At 42.7% G+C, this 18,989-nt stretch overlaps 1 protein-coding gene across 1 annotated transcript in view; it reads left to right on the top strand.

The window, feature by feature from the left end:
• USP12 (ubiquitin specific peptidase 12) overlaps positions 1-18,989 on the top strand; it is a 46,491-nt gene that overhangs the window by 16,599 nt on the left and 10,903 nt on the right. Inside the window, exons 2-4 of the mRNA XM_040448090.1 lie at positions 6,030-6,259; positions 11,774-11,850; positions 11,964-12,047. Coding sequence (XP_040304024.1) covers positions 6,047-6,259; positions 11,774-11,850; positions 11,964-12,047 — 374 coding nt within the window. The 5' untranslated portion in view covers positions 6,030-6,046. The remainder of the gene's footprint in view (positions 1-6,029; positions 6,260-11,773; positions 11,851-11,963; positions 12,048-18,989) is intronic.

The raw sequence follows: 18,989 nt of genomic DNA, 5'->3' as shown, positions 1-18,989 counted from the left end.
GAGGGAGAGAATGAATATCTTAAGCAGGCTCCACACACAGCGCAGGGAGCCTGACGTGGGGCTTGATCCCACAGCATTCAAGACCTGAACTGAAATCAAGAGTTGGATGCTCACCCAACTGAGCCACCCAGGCACTCCTGCACTGTTGTTCTTAAGTCCCTTTTCTTCCATGTTATGCTGTAAACTTAAGGTTTTGTATTTTCAGTAGATACCAGCTCAATATTGTGCTAATCGCTGTTGCTTTATATTACTAATCATTCTGATATCCCTTGGAAAGAATCTGTTTTAACTTCAGTAATGGATTTTTGTTTTCAAAATTTTAATTCGTGTTGCCTAACCATAGCATATGAGAACTGTGTCATAGTGCTTTTATAGTGTGATAGATACAGTGGTGACACTTAGTGCTTTTACGGTATGATACAGGGCTAACGCTCGCTCCATAACCGTGTTACCTTTGATGATGGGAGACTAGCTGAATGTTTGTATTGGTTAACTATTATGTATTTAGCTCCTGCAGAGCACCAGAAACTAGGAGCTGACATTCTCACGGGGAAGGCACTCAATCATGTAATATAATGTATTGGCGCTGTGAAAACAAAACAAAACAAAACAAAAACAGGGAAAGCGGATAGAGAATGAGGGAGTTGATAAGTTTTGTTAGATCAGAGAGTTAAAGTGAGAAGCCATTGGAAGATCTGGGGCAAAATTGTTCCAACCCGATAGAATAGAAATTGCAGTTGCCCTGAGGGCTTGACGGAAAGCGAGGAAATTAACGTGGCTGGAGTGGAGTAAGATAAAGATAGAAAAGGGAGGGGCCTGGGGCTTGGGTTTTATTTTGAAAGTCGTGGCAAGCCGTTGGGGGGTGCTGAGCAGGGGGTGATCGGTTTTGATCTGCATTAGAAGGAGATCCCTGTGGCTGCTGGGAGGGGGGGGGCACAGCGGTGGGTCAGTGGGCAGGGGCAGCTTGAGTGGGAGCAGGGAGACCATCCCAGAGGCTACTGCAGTCATCTGGGGTAAGAAATGAAGCCCTCTCTTTCACATCGCTAACTCCCTGTAGGCACTCTATTTAATTTTCGAAGAAATAAAACATAGACTGGTGATCGAATTCTGTGCTAGCCAGCATTGACTCAGCTGAAGAGTTGGGGATCAGTTAGGCTGGGCTTGAGAGTCAGATCCGCTGGTGCCTGTAGCTGTGCACTCAGACCCGCTGGATCTTAGCAGTTTACATAGTCACACTGTTGTTGTGGCCAGATTTATTCCTCTCCTGTCATCTTAGCTGTTTCAGCCCCCATTTCTTTTCATCCGTTCGTTCGTTCATTCCATTCGTTCGTTCGTTCATAAAATGTCAAGCGCATCTAATATGTGGCAGGCACCGTTCTAAGTGCTGGGGATACAGCAGTGAATGGGTAGAAGTGGTCTTTATTCTCGAGAGACCTGTAAGAACATAGCAGTGGTTCAGGCGATGTGGAGAGATACTAATGCAAACATACATGCATATTTGTATGTATATTTTTTAAAGCTTATTTATTTTGAGAGAGTGAGAGACAGAGCATGCAAGGGAGGGAGGGGCAGAGAGAGAGAATCCCAAGCAAGTTGTGCACTCTGAGCGCGGAGCCCAACGCGGGTCTCGAACTCACAAACTGCAATATCGTGACCTGAGCCAAAGCCAGGAGTCGGACGCTTAACCGACTGAGCCACCCAGGCGCCCCTATATATATTTAAGTGTTGGTCTTCCTTAAGTGAGGAAATAATTAGAAGTCACACCTATTAAGTAGGTTTGAGTAAATAATTTCCCACATTCATTTTAATCCTTTTTCTTCAGAAGGAGCACAAAAGATTTTCTGTGTAACAAAAGCTGCTAGCTATTTCTGAATTAGGAAGAACATGAACATTTTGAAGCGTTGATTTAGTTTTCATTTTTTTTTTTTTTGCATTAATGTTGCAGCTATATTAGGACTTCAGTCGTTTGTACTTTCCATATACATTTATTTAATAATGAAATTGTCTGTCTCTCCCACTAGACTGTCGGTTCCGTGACGGAGGGAACCCATTTGTTTTTGCTCTCCGTTGTATTCCCAGCACATAATCCAGTTCCTGGCACATAGTAGGTTCTTACTGAATATTTATTGACTGAATGAGTGAATTTGTTTTTAATTTGTCAGAACAAGCTGGAAGTCCCATTATTGCTACTTAGCAGAGAAGAAAGCAAACCATAAGGAAACCAAGATTTTAGGAATTTAATATAATACAATTTCCAGGGATTATCCTGTGGCCATTGAGTTGATTTTTCTTTTTTTTTTCCCGGGGGGGGGGGGTCCTGGTTAATGTTTTTAAAGTTGTATTGGGTGCTCTTAGGCCTGGCAGGAATCTGGCATATACAGCATACTGTATTTATGGAAAATGGACTATAAATTATTTTAAACATTTCAGCAAAATGCTGAAAGAGTATTTTCTGGTTTACTTTACATCTCAGTTCCAGAGCATTCGAGTCAGTGGAAGTATGTCTGTGAGTGTGAAGTCATTGTTCTGTGTTAAAAAGAAAAAAAAAAAAAAAAAACCAAAACCAAAAAAGATTTTTTAAGTTTTTAAAAAACAAAAAATTTTACATTTTTTTTTTTAAAAAAAAAAAAAAAATTATTATTCTGAAAAACATGCCTAGATGCTAAAATAATTTTTAACAGGAAAAAATAAGACTTCATTATTATTTTTCTTAGCCAGAAAATTTTTCATTTAGATCTTTGTAGGTATTCTTTAATTTCGTAGTTTAAGAATTATTTTTTAATTTGAGAGAGAGCGCACGCGCACGCGTGCATGCGAGTGGGGCAGGGGGGCAGAGAGGGAGAGAGAGAGAGAGAGAGAATATCTGGAGCAGGCTCCATGGCCTTAGCGTGAAGCTCAGTGTGGGGCTCGATCCCACAATCCTGAGATCATGACCTGAGCTGAAATCAAGAGGGGGTCACTCAACCGACTGAGCCACCCAGGTGCCCCTGTAGTTTATTTTAAATATTTATGGCAAAAAATGTACTCTTTAAAACTTCGGTTGTAAAAAATAGTTGATTTAGTGGAAAAGAGACTAGATGACAGCATAGAGCCTAGCGTATGGAGACCCACCATAGTGATTGTTCCTACCTCACTCTGCTAGGTCCTTACAGTGTCTATAAAATGTTTTTACTTACTTCCTCTTAGTAACTCTAGCATAATTTACTTCTGTTTCTTATCTGAGTGGACCTCGGCGGCTCTAGATTTGCGGCCTGGGGATGGATGAGTAAGTGAGGGATGAAAAGGGAACTTTAAGGGGTCAAGTGCACTTGAGGAAGCTGCCTGGACACTGAAAGTGTGTCAGGGTTAGTGCAGGAGTCGGGATGAACAAAGACACCGTGAATCAGGCCATCCGTCAGTGAGGGAGGGGGAGGCGTCAGTGAGGGAGGGGGAGGTGGCCGCAGAAGGATGGGGCTTAAGGCCAGATCTTAATAGCTTTTTTGACTGAGGGCGAAGGTTTTTAATATGCAGATGACATGTGACGATTTAGAAGTGGCAGCAGGGAGCTCAAAAATGCCAAAGGTTGAAGACGTGGGGAGTTTAGAACAGAAACTGGCTCCTGGAGGGAACAGCAAAAGGGTCGAGAAAGTAGAAAATCCCAAGGTCGAGGAAGGACATAAGGGACAGTAAATGAACGACAGTAACAGAGGATGGGAGCCGAGGGTTGGGGGACGGAGTAGTATTTTCAGGGATGAAGGATTATGGCATTGAGAGGCAAGGTGAAAGGTAATTGACTTGAGTTTTCCCAACTTTGGCCTAGACCAGCCCAAAGGCAGAACCGTCCAAGGTTTCTGAGCGCGACTTGGCTCGGTCTGAGAGATGGAGTAGATGGCCAGGGGGGTCTGCGGTGGAGGGGGCTGTGTCACGGTGATGGGTGTGGTGCCGAACTTCTGCTGGGAGCGGGGGACGGGGACGGTGTCACAGTGCTTGGCTTCCTCGCGGGCAGAGACCGTTGGACACTGGGAACCCCAAACTACACGTCAGTAGATGTTAAGTCCACATAGGTCAGTGCACTGTATCTTAGGGCTCAGGGCTGTTACTGTTCTGAAAAAGAACATGAGGGGTTTGTTTAAGGCTAATCAGGTCCCTCAGGGCAAGCTTACAGCAGAGAAATGAAGCGTGAACAGATGGATACTTCCTGTGTGGCTCTTAGTACGTCCTTTTTCTTTTTTTTTTTAATTTTGTTTTTGCATTTATTTGTTTTTGAGAGACAGAGCACAGGCGGGGGAGGGGCCGAGAGCGAGAGGGAGACACAGAACCCGAAGCAGGCTCCAGGCTCCGAGCTGTCGGCCCAGAGCCCGACGCGGGGGCCCGAACCCACAAACCGCGAGATCGTGACCTGAGCCGAAGTCGGACGCTCAACCGACTGAGCCACCCAGGCACCCCTCACCCCATTCTTCACATTGTTGTGTTTGACTTGAAATCTAAGAGAGGTTAAGTAAATTGCCTATGACATGCATGGGATTAGTGGTAGGACCGTCATAAGAATCCCAACAGTCTTGCTGTAGCAACTGCACCTTCAATCTGATACTTTTTAAAGGTCTTTCTGACGCCATGATTGAAATCATTGTTTTATTTTCTTTGAGTATACCTCCCCAGTGAACATTCTCACCTGTTCCCATTCTGTTTGTACAGTAACTTTGCAAAGGAAGACGGTATTCCATTTTACAGACCAGAAAATTAAGACGGTTTTGATTACCATGAGGTTGAACGTCTTTGCGTGTTTCTTCACCTTTCGAATTTAGCTTCTATAAATTGTTGACTCCGAGTCCTTTCCACACTTTGTATTTCCTTTGGCTCAAGCTCTTTCTGTGTTGAAGATGTTAATAACTTTTACGTTTTATGGTTTTTTGTAAACCTTCTCAATGATTTCTAATCCAGAGAATTTAACTTTATGCAGTTATAACTATAGCTCTTCTAAAATGGAATATTTTATTTTATCTTAGACTCTCCCAAAGTTTTCTTCCTAATTTATATAATTATTCCTTCCTAATTTATGTAATTATTCCTTCCTAATTATGTAATCTTCCTGGAATTCGTTAAATGCTCCTCGAGGATCCATCAAGGTAAAATTTTCCTGACCCGCTGCTTCCTGCACGTGTTTGACTAAGCCGCAGGCGTCCGTCTGTCCGTGCGTGGCTAAGTCACCCCGCCTGCTGGAGTCGGGACTGCCTGGCTTGCATCTTGGGCCTGCATTTCCCAGCAGCGTGACTTTTCCTCTCTGATCCCCTTCCCTCATTTGAAGGATAACCATAACGATGTCGCAGCGGTGTTCAAAAGATCCAGTGGGACACCGCCTGTAAAGTCCTTACCTTTCAGTGTCAGGTTGTGTCAGGTCAAGCGCAGGGTAAAGCAGTATTTCCATCACGTTTACTCATTTGTATAGCTGCGGGGGACCTGTCACCTTTGGAAGGGCCTTAGGGACCGTCTGGCTCGAATAGGTCATTGGTGACACCACTGTTTCCTGGACCTGACTGCAGCTCAGACTCGCCTGGAGGACCTTTGAAAAGTCCCGGGTCCCATCCGCCCCCTCCCATCCCCCCCCCCCCCCCCGACTGAATCCCGAGGATGCACAGCCCAGTGATTCAGAATTGCAGCACACTTTCTGTGTGGTTCTTAAGCATTTGGCTTCCCGTTGGCAAGAGGTTGTCCAGTGTCGGTTTTACAGCTTGCCACGTCATAATATTCATGGAATAATACAGCGGTTTCTGGTCCCTTCCATATGTTACGTAAACGTTCAAGGCGGGTTTTGCCCGTTTCTCATGGATCGGTTAGTATCGTTTCTCTAAAAGGAAAGTTCTCATCTCAACTGTCTTTTCTCCAAATTTAGTCCTATTTCCGTATGTGAAAGATCGTCTGTTTCTTGTATATGACTGACAATGCCAGACGTTTGTGCTTGGTTCTGATAGACCACGAGATTCTCGTTTTAAATCTAGTTTTAATGAAGTTACTAATTCTGAAATAATGCCCTAATGTATTTTTGGTTTTAGAACTTTTTGACAACTACATGCAACAAGATGCCCATGAATTCTTAAATTACCTACTAAATACAATTGCTGATATCTTACAAGAAGAGAGGAAGCAGGAAAAGCAAAATGGCCGTTTACCTAATGGTAATATCGACAGCGAAAATAACAGCAGCCCACCCGACCCAACGTGGGTTCATGAGATTTTTCAGGGAACATTAACAAATGAAACCAGATGTCTTACTTGTGAAACCGTAAGTATATCGTAAAATTTTAGAGGGAGCAAATTTACTTCCTTTTTACCGAAAGTTCTTTGGAGGATGCGTGAGAGTGGAACGCGAGGCTGGAATTTCTTAGGTGTAGGATAAACGAAGATTAAAGATGTACCTGTCACTTGAAAGGATCTGTCTACACTTTTTCCATAATGTTGCTTATTAACAGTGAATACCCGCGACGACAGAAAAAGTAACTTCCTGCAGTTTCGGACCACAGTTGACCCTTGAACACTAGGGGGTCGAACTTCCTGGGTCCACCCGTTTGCGGATTTTTTTTTTTTTTTTGGATATAGTACCGTAAATGTATTTTCTTCGTAACGTTTTCTTTTCTCTAGCTTACTTTACTGATATCACTATACATATACAAAGTGTGTGTTAATCAAGTGTGTACGTTATCGGTAAGGCTTTTCTGGTCAACAGCCGGCCGTTAGTAGTTAGCTTTTTGAGGAGTCGAAAGTTACGCCCAGATTTTCAACCGCAGCGGGGGTGTGAGTTGGGGAGTTCGGTGCCCCTGACCCCCCTCTGCATTGTTCAAGGATCAACCGTGTTTGATTCTGTTTCAGTAGAAGAGGCCAGAGAGCCGGGTTCTGGAAATTCTATGTCTGTGTGTCAGGCAAGCCCATAAGAAACTTACAGGTCAGGGAGGCACATGCGTCTGTTTTTCCTTTCCCTACAGTTACGTGTCTTGTTGGAATAAAAACTAAAGCGTATTTGTTATACTCCGCGGGGAAGGCACCCGCTTGCTGGATACTTTGTAAAGACGAGCAGTAGGGAGGAAGCCCAAAAATGAATTCCACTGGATTCCACTGGATTCCACATGGGATCGGATAACTCAGTCCTTTTGTTATATCGTTACCTTGTTACCTCATTTCTCACTTGAGGAATGAAAGATCAGACTCTTGTTTAATCAGGCATCCATTACTCCGATTTGCCGGTTGAGCCAACAGTGTCCTTCACCGCATTTCTGCCCCTGCAACCGAATCTGGTTAAGAGTTTGCTCGAGCGGTGTGCATTTCATATAGTGGTCATGTTTTCTCTAGCCGCCTTTAATCTGGAACATTCCCATAGTGTTTTTGGTCTTTTGTGACATTTGTTTTACATTTTAAAAGAAGATGTGCCTCCTTTTTAAAAACAGTTGAACATTGCTCTTACCGAGTTTGCCCGATGCTTCCTTCTAATTAGATGCAGGTGTGTTCTTGGCTGGAGTGGTCGGTTAGTGTTGTGTCCTTCTCAGGGCATCCTGTCTGGGCACACAGTACCCACCTGCCTCTTGATGGGGAAATTAACTTTGATCTCCCATTCAAATTGTTGTTCAGTTTCTCCGCTTGGTGATGACCAGCCTTTATGCCCTTGTAACTAGTGGGCAGTCTGTGGGGAGACACAAATACCTTGTTCTTCATCAAAATCTCCCCTAGGATCCAGCATCCACTGAGGATTTTTGCCTGACTCAGCCTTCAGTATGATGGTCGTACTACTAGTTTTAAGAGGAGAGGAGCATCGTCCAGGGGAAAAGAGAGTCCACGGCGAGAAAAGATCAGATGTTTTATGGATGTTTGGAAGAATAACATAGTTCCTTGGTTGACTAGATCAGATAAACTTACACTGGCGGAGGCTAATAAGGAACTGTATTCTTCTTTTTTAATTAATAGACTTCAGAAGAATTGAGTGGAAAGTACAGAAAGTTCCCAAATACCTCCTCTCCTCCACTTCCCCGTTATTAACATCTTGCACTACTGAGGTGCATTGGTTGCAGTTGATGGGCCAGTAATTGAGGGGTACATTATCAACTAATTCTGTAGTCCATATTTTAGTTCACTCTTGGTATCATCTGTTCTGTGGTTCTGTTTATTTTGACATACGTATAATGACCCGTGTCTTTCACTACACTATGATACAGAGTAGTTTCAGTGCCCTAAAAATCCTCTGTGCTTCACAGATTCATCTCTCCTTCCTCCCCAAATCCCTGGCAACCATCGGTCATTTTACTGCCTCCACAGTTTTGACTTTTGCAGGGTGACATGTACAGTTGGAATCGTAGATATGAGTGCGGCCTTTTCAGATTTCTCCTTTCTCTTAGCAATATGTACCTGAGGTGTCTCCGTGTCTTTTTGTAGCCTGGCAGCCCGTTTCTTTTTACCACAGAATTCTGTTTCATCGTGTGGACAGACCACAGTTTATCCATTCATATGCTGAAGGATGTCTAGGTTGCCTCCCACTTGTGATGATTATTGCTTTGTCTTCTCTGGGCCTCTTGCCTCTCCATGTAAACTGTAGAATCATAAAAGATTTAGAAACTGGTTTATTATCCATAAAATAATGTGCTGTGATTTTGAATGGATTGTGTTGACTCTGTTGATCAAGTTGGGCAGAACTGAGTTCTTGACAATGTTGAGTCTTTACTGTCCATTTACATGGACTCTACATTTATTTACATCTTTCTTATGGAAGAAGTCATCTTGTCGTCGTCCTCGTGTTGATCTTGTACATACTTTGTTAGCTTTACATACCTAAGTGTGGGGGGTTTTTGTTGTTCTTTTGTCTTTTGTTTTGTTTTTGGTGCTAATATAAACAGTAGTGCGGTTTCTTTCTCTTAAAGCAAATAGTGATCCTTTTGATTCAACCATGAATAAAAAGATAGGCTCTTTCAGTGGAACCCTGACCAATAAAGATGAGTGACTGTTGACTGTTGATTATGCGTTCATCTTTTTAACTATAACCAGAGCTCTGCAGGGCGATCATTGTCAACAGTGTAATTTTAGTTAATGAAAGGACACAGTTGTAATAAATAAAATTCTCTTTTGTGAATCCATTTTTATTGGTGAACCTCTTTCACATCAAGCAAAAGAGGTTTAACTGAATGCTTGACTGCATTAACATCCTGTGTGGGTGTTTTTGGGTTAGAGTAAGGATTACTGTTTGTTGTTGTAGCCATTGCAGTAAGAGCTTGACTGGGCAGTGTTTGATGGCAGGAATTGGTCTCAGGACTCACCTTTATTCGATCTGAGCAACTCCACTGGTTTTAACATGAGTTTTATAGAGACATATTATAAAAAAAAAATTCTGTTGTAGCTGAATTCCAAGCTTTTAGGAAATAGACTGAGCGGTGTTTCAATTGGAAGGGTGGGTTGAATCAGAATTTGGCAGTTGGTTGGTGTTTGGTGTGATGAAATTTGGTCTGTGTTCGAAGACCTGTATGATTCATCCTCTTCAAGAAGACAGAAGATAGTTAAATTTGCTTAGCATGTTGGGAAATGTAGTTTTGGTGAAGCTGGCAGAGTAGATTTGGGACCCTGTGGAGGTCTTTGGGATGCTGTGGTGCCAGGCCTTGGAAGCTTATTTTGTAGACTGGGGACAATGGGGGATGAGGATTAGATGTTTTTGAAGGACAAAGTGATGTCACCCATCCTTGGTTGCTCAAATATTTATTTTATTCGCAATGGATGGCTAGTGATCCTTCCCCCCATTCTTTGCTAGGTCCTCCTGTGGCCTGCAGTCTATATTTGCAGATAGTTTCCCAAGAATTAAAGGTATGAATTGAGAATATTTCCTCAGAATCCCAGTCATTATCTTGCAGATTCAGTAAATGGTCATCAGTACCCCATGGCCTTTATCAAACTCAGCTAGAGGGATGAAATTGAGAATTTCTGAAGAGTGAATATGTATCATTTCTTTAGTTTTGCATAAATATTTAAGTGCCAGCCGGGCCAGGTAGAAGATGGGTAGAAGATGGGTTGGCAGAAGGTGAGTAAGACATAGAGATCCTGATCTGCAGCTGCTCGTAGAGGAGTACAGACCGGTAACAGGCAGACAATTCCAGTCCAGTACGTTACGGTTCAGGTAAGCACAAGAGCCCGCGTGAGTCAGAGAACAAGGAGACCTGACCTCTCCACGTAGGAGTGGGCTTCTTGGAGGAGGCAGTGTTTGTGTGGCAGGTGTTGGTAACGCGGTTGTTAACACCCTAGTTGGTTAGGAGGCTGGGTCCCTGTAACAACTCTGTCTTCTGATGGTTTCTTCTTGGCCTCATTCCTTTTCTTCTGTTTAGTCTTTAAATGTGGGTGTCCTCCAGGCTTTCACTTTGGGTGGCTTCTCACTCTGCAGCGGGAGGGTCGCGGTCCGTTTTCGTTCCCGCCTGTGCTGATGACTCCCCACCCACGTCTCCAGCTTAGACTGCTTCTCTGAGTCTCCCACATCCTGGGTGTGACCTGACGTTAGAGCATGGGAGTCCGACAACAAGCAGACGTGTTTACAAACACTTTTGCAAGTTAAATAGTGCCCCACTCGGTGATTGCCTTGTACCAGCACGCTTGTGAACCCAAACATAGTAACTCAGATGTATCCAGATGATCCAGAGCCTCCTTCTATATCATAAAGATGGAAATGTGAAATGAAGACCGCGAGGCAGCGCCTGAGAACCCGCAGACCTCGTTTTGACAAACACCAGGCTCTTAAATCTTCACTCCTTTTTGGCCTGCACGTAAAGCCGCCTGTTAGCCTGTCTCTGCCACGCCATCCCGTGCCACCCTCCTCTCCTTCCTCCAAAACGGAGCTGATTCTTTTTCCTTAAGCACCTCACGTTCCCTTTCCTCTCTCTGTGCCATCTTCCTTATTCTTTCTTGTTCTCTGAATCTTTCGTGACCCAGATCACTTACCTCACGGTGTCACTGTACCTTGTGCGCACGGTAAAAACGTACTCCTGTTGGCATAAGGGCATAGTAGATGCGGCTCCAAATCCGTACAGCTGCACGATGTATCACGAGTTACTGATGCCGAGCTCCTGAAACAGGTGCGCCGTTGAAGCAGGAGAGCACTTACCCCCCGGGGGTACGGCCGTGGTGGGTGCCAGGCTCCGCCAGGGCTCTGTTGCACGCTCGCCCCGGGGAGAGAGTCGTCGAAGGAAAGAGCTAGGAAAAGCGACGTCTGCAGTTCCACCCTAATCCTGTTCAAACCAATAAGCACTAATTTTTTTTATCAGATGATTTAGCCATAATTCAAACAGAACCTTACGTTAGGTTTTTTCAGGGAAGGATTAGAAAAGGTCATCAATGAAGATTGTAATTTGGCATTTTAGGCTATAATTATTTCCTTGAATGATAAAACGACACGGGCGTCAGGCCCTTGCCAAGCATCCTCATTCCGTCTTGGCCTGTGTGTGCGTGCGTGTGTGTGTTTTAAGTATCGGTGTATGTGGGCGGTTTGTTTCGTGCTTGACAATAATACCAAGATTCGGGAAAGTGATGGGATTTGACATCCTCGCCTCTGCCAGTAAGGGAATCGGTCCCAGATGTACTTTGCTGTTTAACCTGTCCACATGATGAGAGTCGTTTACTCAGTGTCCCGTTGGATAATCCAGATCAAGGAGATTTCTTGTGAATTTGGGGGGAAAAAGAATTCTTCATATACCTACTACTAATAGAATGAATTTAATTCTATCATTTCAGAGCAGTGATTTACTGATATTTTAAAAAAATCAAAGGTAATTCCCTGTTTTTCCAGATAAGCAGCAAAGATGAAGATTTTTTAGACCTTTCTGTTGACGTGGAACAAAACACATCGATCACTCACTGCTTAAGGTAATTGTAGATGTATTTATGTTGACATTTAATGAATGTCTTTGGTTTAGAATATTTTGAAACACACAGTTTTCCGGTATAGACAAAATAAATTTATTTTGAATTTTACACAGGGGTTTTAGCAACACAGAAACTCTGTGCAGTGAATACAAATATTACTGTGAAGAATGTCGCAGCAAACAGGAGGCACACAAACGGTAATTTAGAGTTTTTAAACTGTTTTAGTGATTTCTCTGGCAATGGATGTTATCGATGGGCTTTTCTAGCTGAAAGGGATGTGTGAAAATTTACACTGAGTACAACTTTTGAATGTTATCGTTGAGTAATGAAGACGCGTTAAGTTATTGCCAGATCAACAGGATTCCACTCTCCACCCTCAGGCCACTTTCTACACTTGTTTAACAATCCTAAACCAGTACGGTTAAAATATTTGACTTCGAAGCTTTGCTGCCTGTGTAGCTTTTTCCTTGGTGGGGAGAGGTAGGGGGAGCTGTACCCGAGTTTCCGCTCTTCCCACATGGGATGTTTACCTTCTCTTCTTTGGGATTCGGTATCAGGGAATGGAGTCGTCATCATCATTCTCGTTAACCTTACTTCTTACTTTGGAACAATCTCAAAGTCAAAGAAAAGCTGTATGAACCGTACCAAGAATGCTATTTTACCCTAAATCGTTTGAAAATAAGGTCCTGGTGTGATGTCCCACGATCCTGGACACTTGGGTGGCCATTTCCTACCAACAAGGAGGTTTTCCCATGGCCGTATTCACCCACACGGGGAAAGTCACACCGACACGCCACTGTTCTCGTAGACCTTATTTTATTAGCGCAGATGTCCCGGTAATGTCCCTTATGGAAAAAAGGATCCAGTCCAGAAACATACATTACATTTAGTATTTGTGTCTCTTTAGTCTCTACATTTGGAACAGTTCTTTAGTCTCTTGTTGACTTTAAAAATCTTGAGAGTTTTGAAGATTACCGATTCGTTGTTTTATAGACCGTCCTCTTTGGGGTCATCTCGTGTTTTCTTAGGATTAGGTTCAGGTTATGGATTCCGGGTGGGAGTCCCCCAGAAGTGATGCTCTCTTCTTCCCGTTGTATCCTCTTAAGTGACACATGGTGTGTGGGGGTCCCTAAGACCACTCCGGACACTCACTAGAAGGACTCACAGGACTCCGTGTATGTAGTCATGCTCACAGCTGAGACTTATTACAGGGAAAGGTGACAAAGCACGTCAGCAAAGCAGAAAACCAGGTGAGCTTCCAGGAGTCCAGTCCCATGGAGTCACGTGGGCATACTTCACTCCTGTAGCATTGAATGTGACGTGGGAAAAGTGTTTTCTGCTAGGGAGGCTCATTATAGACTCAGTGTCCAGTGTTTTAAACCGAAGGCTAGGCGCCCTCTGCCCAGCATGTACCAAAATTCAAGACTCTCAGAAGGAAAACAGGTGTTGAGCATAAGGCACATTGTTTGTTCAAACAATTTAGGCGTGTTGAGACACGCTTATCATTTAGGGACACTCCTCAAATCCAAATTCTCATATATTAACCAAGGATCACCCTTATAAGCAGACCTTTCTAACAGAAGTGTTTTTTTTAAGCATTTATTTATTATTGAGAGACAGGAGGGTGACAGAGTATGAGCAGGGGAGGGGCAGAGAGAGAGGGAGACACAGAATCCGAAGCAGGCTCCAGGCTCTGAGCTGTCAGCATAGAGCCCAATGCGGGGCTCAAACCCCCAAACCACGAGATCATGACTTGAGCCAGAGTGGGACACTTAACCAACTGAGCCACCCAGGGGCCCCACAAGCAGACCTTTGAAAAGACAGTCTGAGGCCCGCTAGGTTAACCCTTTTCTGCACATCCCATTACTGGTACTGTTATCTTTGAGCACTTGATTAAGGGGATGTCTCCCAGAGTTCTTCACTCTTAGCTATGTTTTTGCTCATGTATAATTCATAAGTATTTTGTGTGGAGGTTATTTTTAGATTGTAAATACACCCATTCCTCATCAGACTTCTAATATTTTTCATTTTCTAAATCTCAGTTTGGATTCCAGGGTCTTTTTTGTTTGTTTGTTTTTTTCAGTGGGTTATGATCCCTTGCCATTCTTACTTTTTTTATGTGCAAATGATCCCCAATTTGGCCAGCGGGAACCCCTTCAAGCTGGTGCCTGTGTCTTTATGACATGTCCCCTCATCCTTGAGTGTTTCTTTACTTTCTGGCACCACAAGATACTCCTGGCTCATTTTCTCATTTTGTACTTGCCTTGCCCCCACTCTGGTCCAGCCATTTCTCCAGAGAGACCTGGTTCCTTTGAGGAGGAGAATGATGTTTAGAAAGCAAGACTCTGATAGAGGTGTGCTCCCTGCTATCAGGATGTTTCTGTCCTCGAGCCCCCTGGGTGAGCAGAGCTGGAGGGTGGGGGTATATACTCACATCTGTACCTGTGTATCTTGCCTGTTGATCTTTCCGTATTAAAAAACCATAAATTCCCAATTAAATTCCCAATTTCACATCTGTATCTGTGTATCTTGCCTGTTGATCTTTCCGTATTGAAAAACCATAAGTTCCCAATTAAATTCCCAATTTCACATCTCTGCCTGTGTCTCTTGCCTGTTGATCTTTCCATATTGAAAAACCATGAATTCACAATTAAATCCCCAATTTGAGCCAACACCATAGGGTCCATTCTAGTTTTATTTGTGGTTTCCTTCTCTGAAAGTAAAAATTGGCTCCTGTTATCTTTCTGTATTTATTTAATTGTTCAGTGACCCTGTAGGTGACCGGTCTTCTCCCTCCACCCCCACCATGCACACATGTCATACAGACATGCTCTTTGCTCTGCTTGGGTTTCCCCTCTCCCCTGACGGCACAGCCGTCTACCTAGTATGGCCCCACCTGACGGTTGAGCTGAAATGTTCATGAAAAGAAGAACTTAGGTTTTTAAATGATTATCTTTTTGTTTTTATTTTGGACACAGATACATTTATTAGGAAGGGAGGGGTTTTAGGTAGTGGACACAGGTAATCAAAGCAGATGACTCATTGTTCTCTTCTGTTAGTGAAGATGATTGGGGTGGGTACTTCACATAAGTTTGGGAGAGGACGTGTCAGATTAATCCTGAAAGTGTAGAAGGTGTCTAAGACTGTTGGTTAAGGAAGACAGAGTCAAGGACTAAATGTAACTAAGAGGAATCCGACTCGCGAACTTCTTTGGCCACACGGAGGAAGGCGTATCTGTGAGCCTGGCCGGTCTTCATACAGAATGACAAATAGCCGTATATGTAATTAAAGATGGTTTACAAACTCAAGCTGTTTGTTCTGTAGACATCCATGAGATTTTAATATATCATTTAATATGAGGTTTTTTGTTAATATACATGGGGAATATATATATATATATATATGCGCTCTGTAAAGAAATTAGAAAATATAAGTATACATCAATTAAGAATCATTATGAAAGCGCTGTTAACATTTTTGTGTATCCTGGATTTTTGAAGGGTGTCTGTATGCACACATGTAATTCTTGCAATGGAATCAAATTTTTATATGCAGTTTTGTAGCTTTTTTCACTTAATAAATGACAAGCATGTCACTAAAAGTATATTTTTACATCATTCTGAAGAGGTGCTCCATAGACTTTTTGTATGGGCATACCATAATATACCATAATCTGTGAACTGTGTTCACGGCTAAATCTAATAGCTTAGATTGTTCCCTTTTTTTTTTTTTTTTTACTGTTACATTGCTTTGGTGAACGTGCATATTTTGTATGTATATGCCCACCAACAGACACATTTTCACACAGTTTTTAGAGTATTTCTGTAGGATAAGTTGCACGTTAGTTTACGGAAAGACAGCAATACAGAAATTATCTATTTTCTACTAGGATCTAGCGTCAGCCCTTCTGATAACTTGCGTTGTAATATTGAGCAAGTCTGATTTAATCTTTTTGGGTCTCACTTGCATTAGTTGACATCTACCAGCTCTTAGTCTCAGACTAAGAGAGTAAGATTGTGTTGGATATACAGATCATAGTTCTTATTAAAGAAACAAAAACCGGTTTGACTTTAAAAGGTTTCAGTCAGGATGAAGTACAAAAACCACGGGATCATCTCAGTGGACACAGAAGAAGCATTTGAGAAAATTCAACACCCGTCCATGATAAAAACACTCAGCAAACTAGGGATAGAAGGAACATACCTCAACATAATAAAGGCCATCTATAAAAAGCCCACAGCTAACATCAGACCCAGTGGTTAAAAAAATAAGAGCTTTTTCGGGACGCCTGGGTGGCGCAGTCGGTTAAGCGTCTGACTTCAACCAGGTCACGATCTCGCGGTCCGTGAGTTCGAGCCCCACGTCGGGCTCTGGGCTGATGGCTCAGAGCCTGGAGCCTGTTTCCAGTTCTGTGTCTCCCTCTCTCTCTGCCCCTTGCCCGTTCATGCTCTGTCTCTCTCTGTCCCAAAAATAAATAAACGGAAAAAAAAAAAAATAAGAGCTTTTTCTCTAGGATCAGGAACAAGACAAGGATGCCTAGTCTGGCCATCATTCAGCATAGTATTAGAAATCCTAGTCCGGGCACTTAGGCAAAAAAAAAAGAAAAAGAAATAATAGGCATCCAAAAGGGAAAGGAAGAAGTCCGATTATCTCTGTTCACAGATAACGATCTTATTGACAGAAAACCCTAAAGATGAAACAACAACAAGAAAAAAAGCCTTGTTAGAACTAATCAATTCAGCAGACGTGCAGATACGAAATCAACATGCAAAAATCGATTGCATTTCTGGGCACTAACTGAACAATCGAAAAGAAAATTAACAAAAGAATCCCACTTACAGTAGCATCAAAGGGAATAAAATACTTAGAAATGGATTTAACGATGGGGGCTAAAGACTTGTACCCTGAAAACTATAAAATGTTACTGAAAAATTAAAGAAGATATGTACAAATAAATGGAAAGATATCTTGCGTTTATGGACTGGAAGACTTAATACTGTTAAAATGGTCATACTACCTAGAAGAGTCTACAGATTCAGTTTAACCTCTATCAAAATCTCCATAGCAGTTTTTGATGAAATAGGGGAAAAACACACCCAAGATTCATAGGAGAAATCTCGAAGGACTCTTAAAGCCAAAACAATCTTTAAAGAAAAACAAAGCTGGAGGCCTCACACTTCCTGACTTCAAAACCTATTACAAAGCTACAGGAATTAAAACGGCATGGACTGGGATAAAGAGTAGAGAGCCCAGAAATAAACCCTCACTCGCATGGTCAGATGACCTACAAGTGCGCCAAGGCCGCACGATACAAAAATAGGGAAAGTACACAGTCTCTTCACCCGATGTTTTGGGACCACTGCATATCCATGTGCAAAACTTAATTCAAAATGGATAAAAGACCTAAACATACGACCGGAAACTATAAAACTCCTAGAATAACGGAAAGTCTTCATGACCTTGAATATGGCCACGATTTCTCAAATATGACACCAAAAAGCACAAGCAACAAAGGCAAAAATAGACAAATGGGACTTTGTCAAACTTAAAAATGTACGCATAACCTAGGGAGACGATAAATGGAGTGAAAAAGCATGAATGGGAGAAAATCTTTGCAAACCAATACGTGACAAGAGGTTAATAACCCAAAATATATCAAGAACTCATACGGCTCAGCAACAAAAACCAGGCAAAGAACTTGAGGAAACATTTCTCCAAAGAAGATAAACAAATGGCCGCCAAGCATATGAGAAGATACTCAACTAAAGCTAATTGTCAGGAAAAGGCACATCAGAACTACAGTGAGGTATCCTTTCACACCAGTTAGGGTGGCCTTTATTGGAAAGTGAGAAAATAAGTGTGGCTACGATGTGGAGAAATTGGAGCCTCGTACACTATTGGTGAGAATATAAACTGGCATAGCTCCTATGGAAAACAGTGTGGAGGTTCCTCAAAATACTGAAAATAGAACTTCCTTATGAGCTCACGTTCCTTCTTCTAGATATATATCCAAAAGGATTGAAAACGGTGTCAGAAGAGATGTGTGTACTCCCGTGTTTATTGCTGCATCGTTCACAATAACCAACAGGAGGAAACAGCTTAGATGTCCATCTGCAGATGAGCAGATAAAGAAAATGTGGGATGAACATAAGATGGGGTATCATTCAGCCTTAACGAGGAAGGAAATCTTGTCACATATAACATAGATGAATCTTGAGCATATCATGTTAAGTGAAGTAAGCCGGTCACAAAAAGGCAAATTCTGTAGGATTCGAGTGATCTGAGGAATCTAAAGTAGTGACATTCTGAGAGACAAAATAAAATGGTGCTTGTCAGGGTCTGCGGGGAGGGAAGAAGAGGAGTTATTCAGCGGGTGTAGACTTTCAGTTTGCAAAATGAAAACTTGGCAATTTTCTCCACAGTTCTGGAGATCTGTGGCGCAACTGTGTGCTCATAGGGAACACTGCCATACTCTCTGTTTAAAAGGGGTGAAGATGGTAAAGTTCATATGTTTTTTACCACAATAGAAAAATGCATGTGATTTGGCTGTCATTCGGAATCTGTGTTTGTATTAACGTAAAGACAGTGTCTTCTTTGCAACCAGCCGATCTTGGAACAACGTCAAAGAACGATTTCTGGAAATGGTGCCCTAAAATAAGTACTCCGTGATCAAATGAATTTACTATATAGTAACATTTCCTCTTCATTGTTTATTCACGCTTCATATTGTGGACTCTGAGGAGACCCACAGAATAGAAGAAATTTCTCTTTTTATCTTTCATACAGAATTCGTCCGCACATTGACTCCTTTCACGTAGCACCCCTGTATAGCACAGTCCAGGAAAAATACGAGGTTGGTAAATGTGGATGAGACAGTCCCGAGCTGTCACCCAGTGGGAGGATAAAAGCATAGGGTAGAAGCAAGGTGATGAAGCCGGGGAACTGGACCGAGAGGATTTGATGGCTCCTGGCGTTGTTTTAGGTGCTGTTTTCCTGTCCTCCGGGCTGGGAGTGCCGCTGGCGATTTTCAGGAGCACTCGCCCGTCACTCCCCTCTCCCTGACAGCGGGATCTGATGACGAGTGACAGTGGGGAGCTGAGCCAGCCTGACGGGCTCTCCACTACACACCCCTCCTCGCT

Source organism: Herpailurus yagouaroundi, unplaced genomic scaffold (genome assembly GCF_014898765.1).
Source record: "Herpailurus yagouaroundi ecotype Mexico unplaced genomic scaffold, PumYag 197, whole genome shotgun sequence".
Classification (NCBI taxonomy): domain Eukaryota; kingdom Metazoa; phylum Chordata; class Mammalia; order Carnivora; family Felidae; genus Herpailurus; species Herpailurus yagouaroundi.
This window is presented reverse-complemented; position numbering and strand designations above follow the sequence as displayed.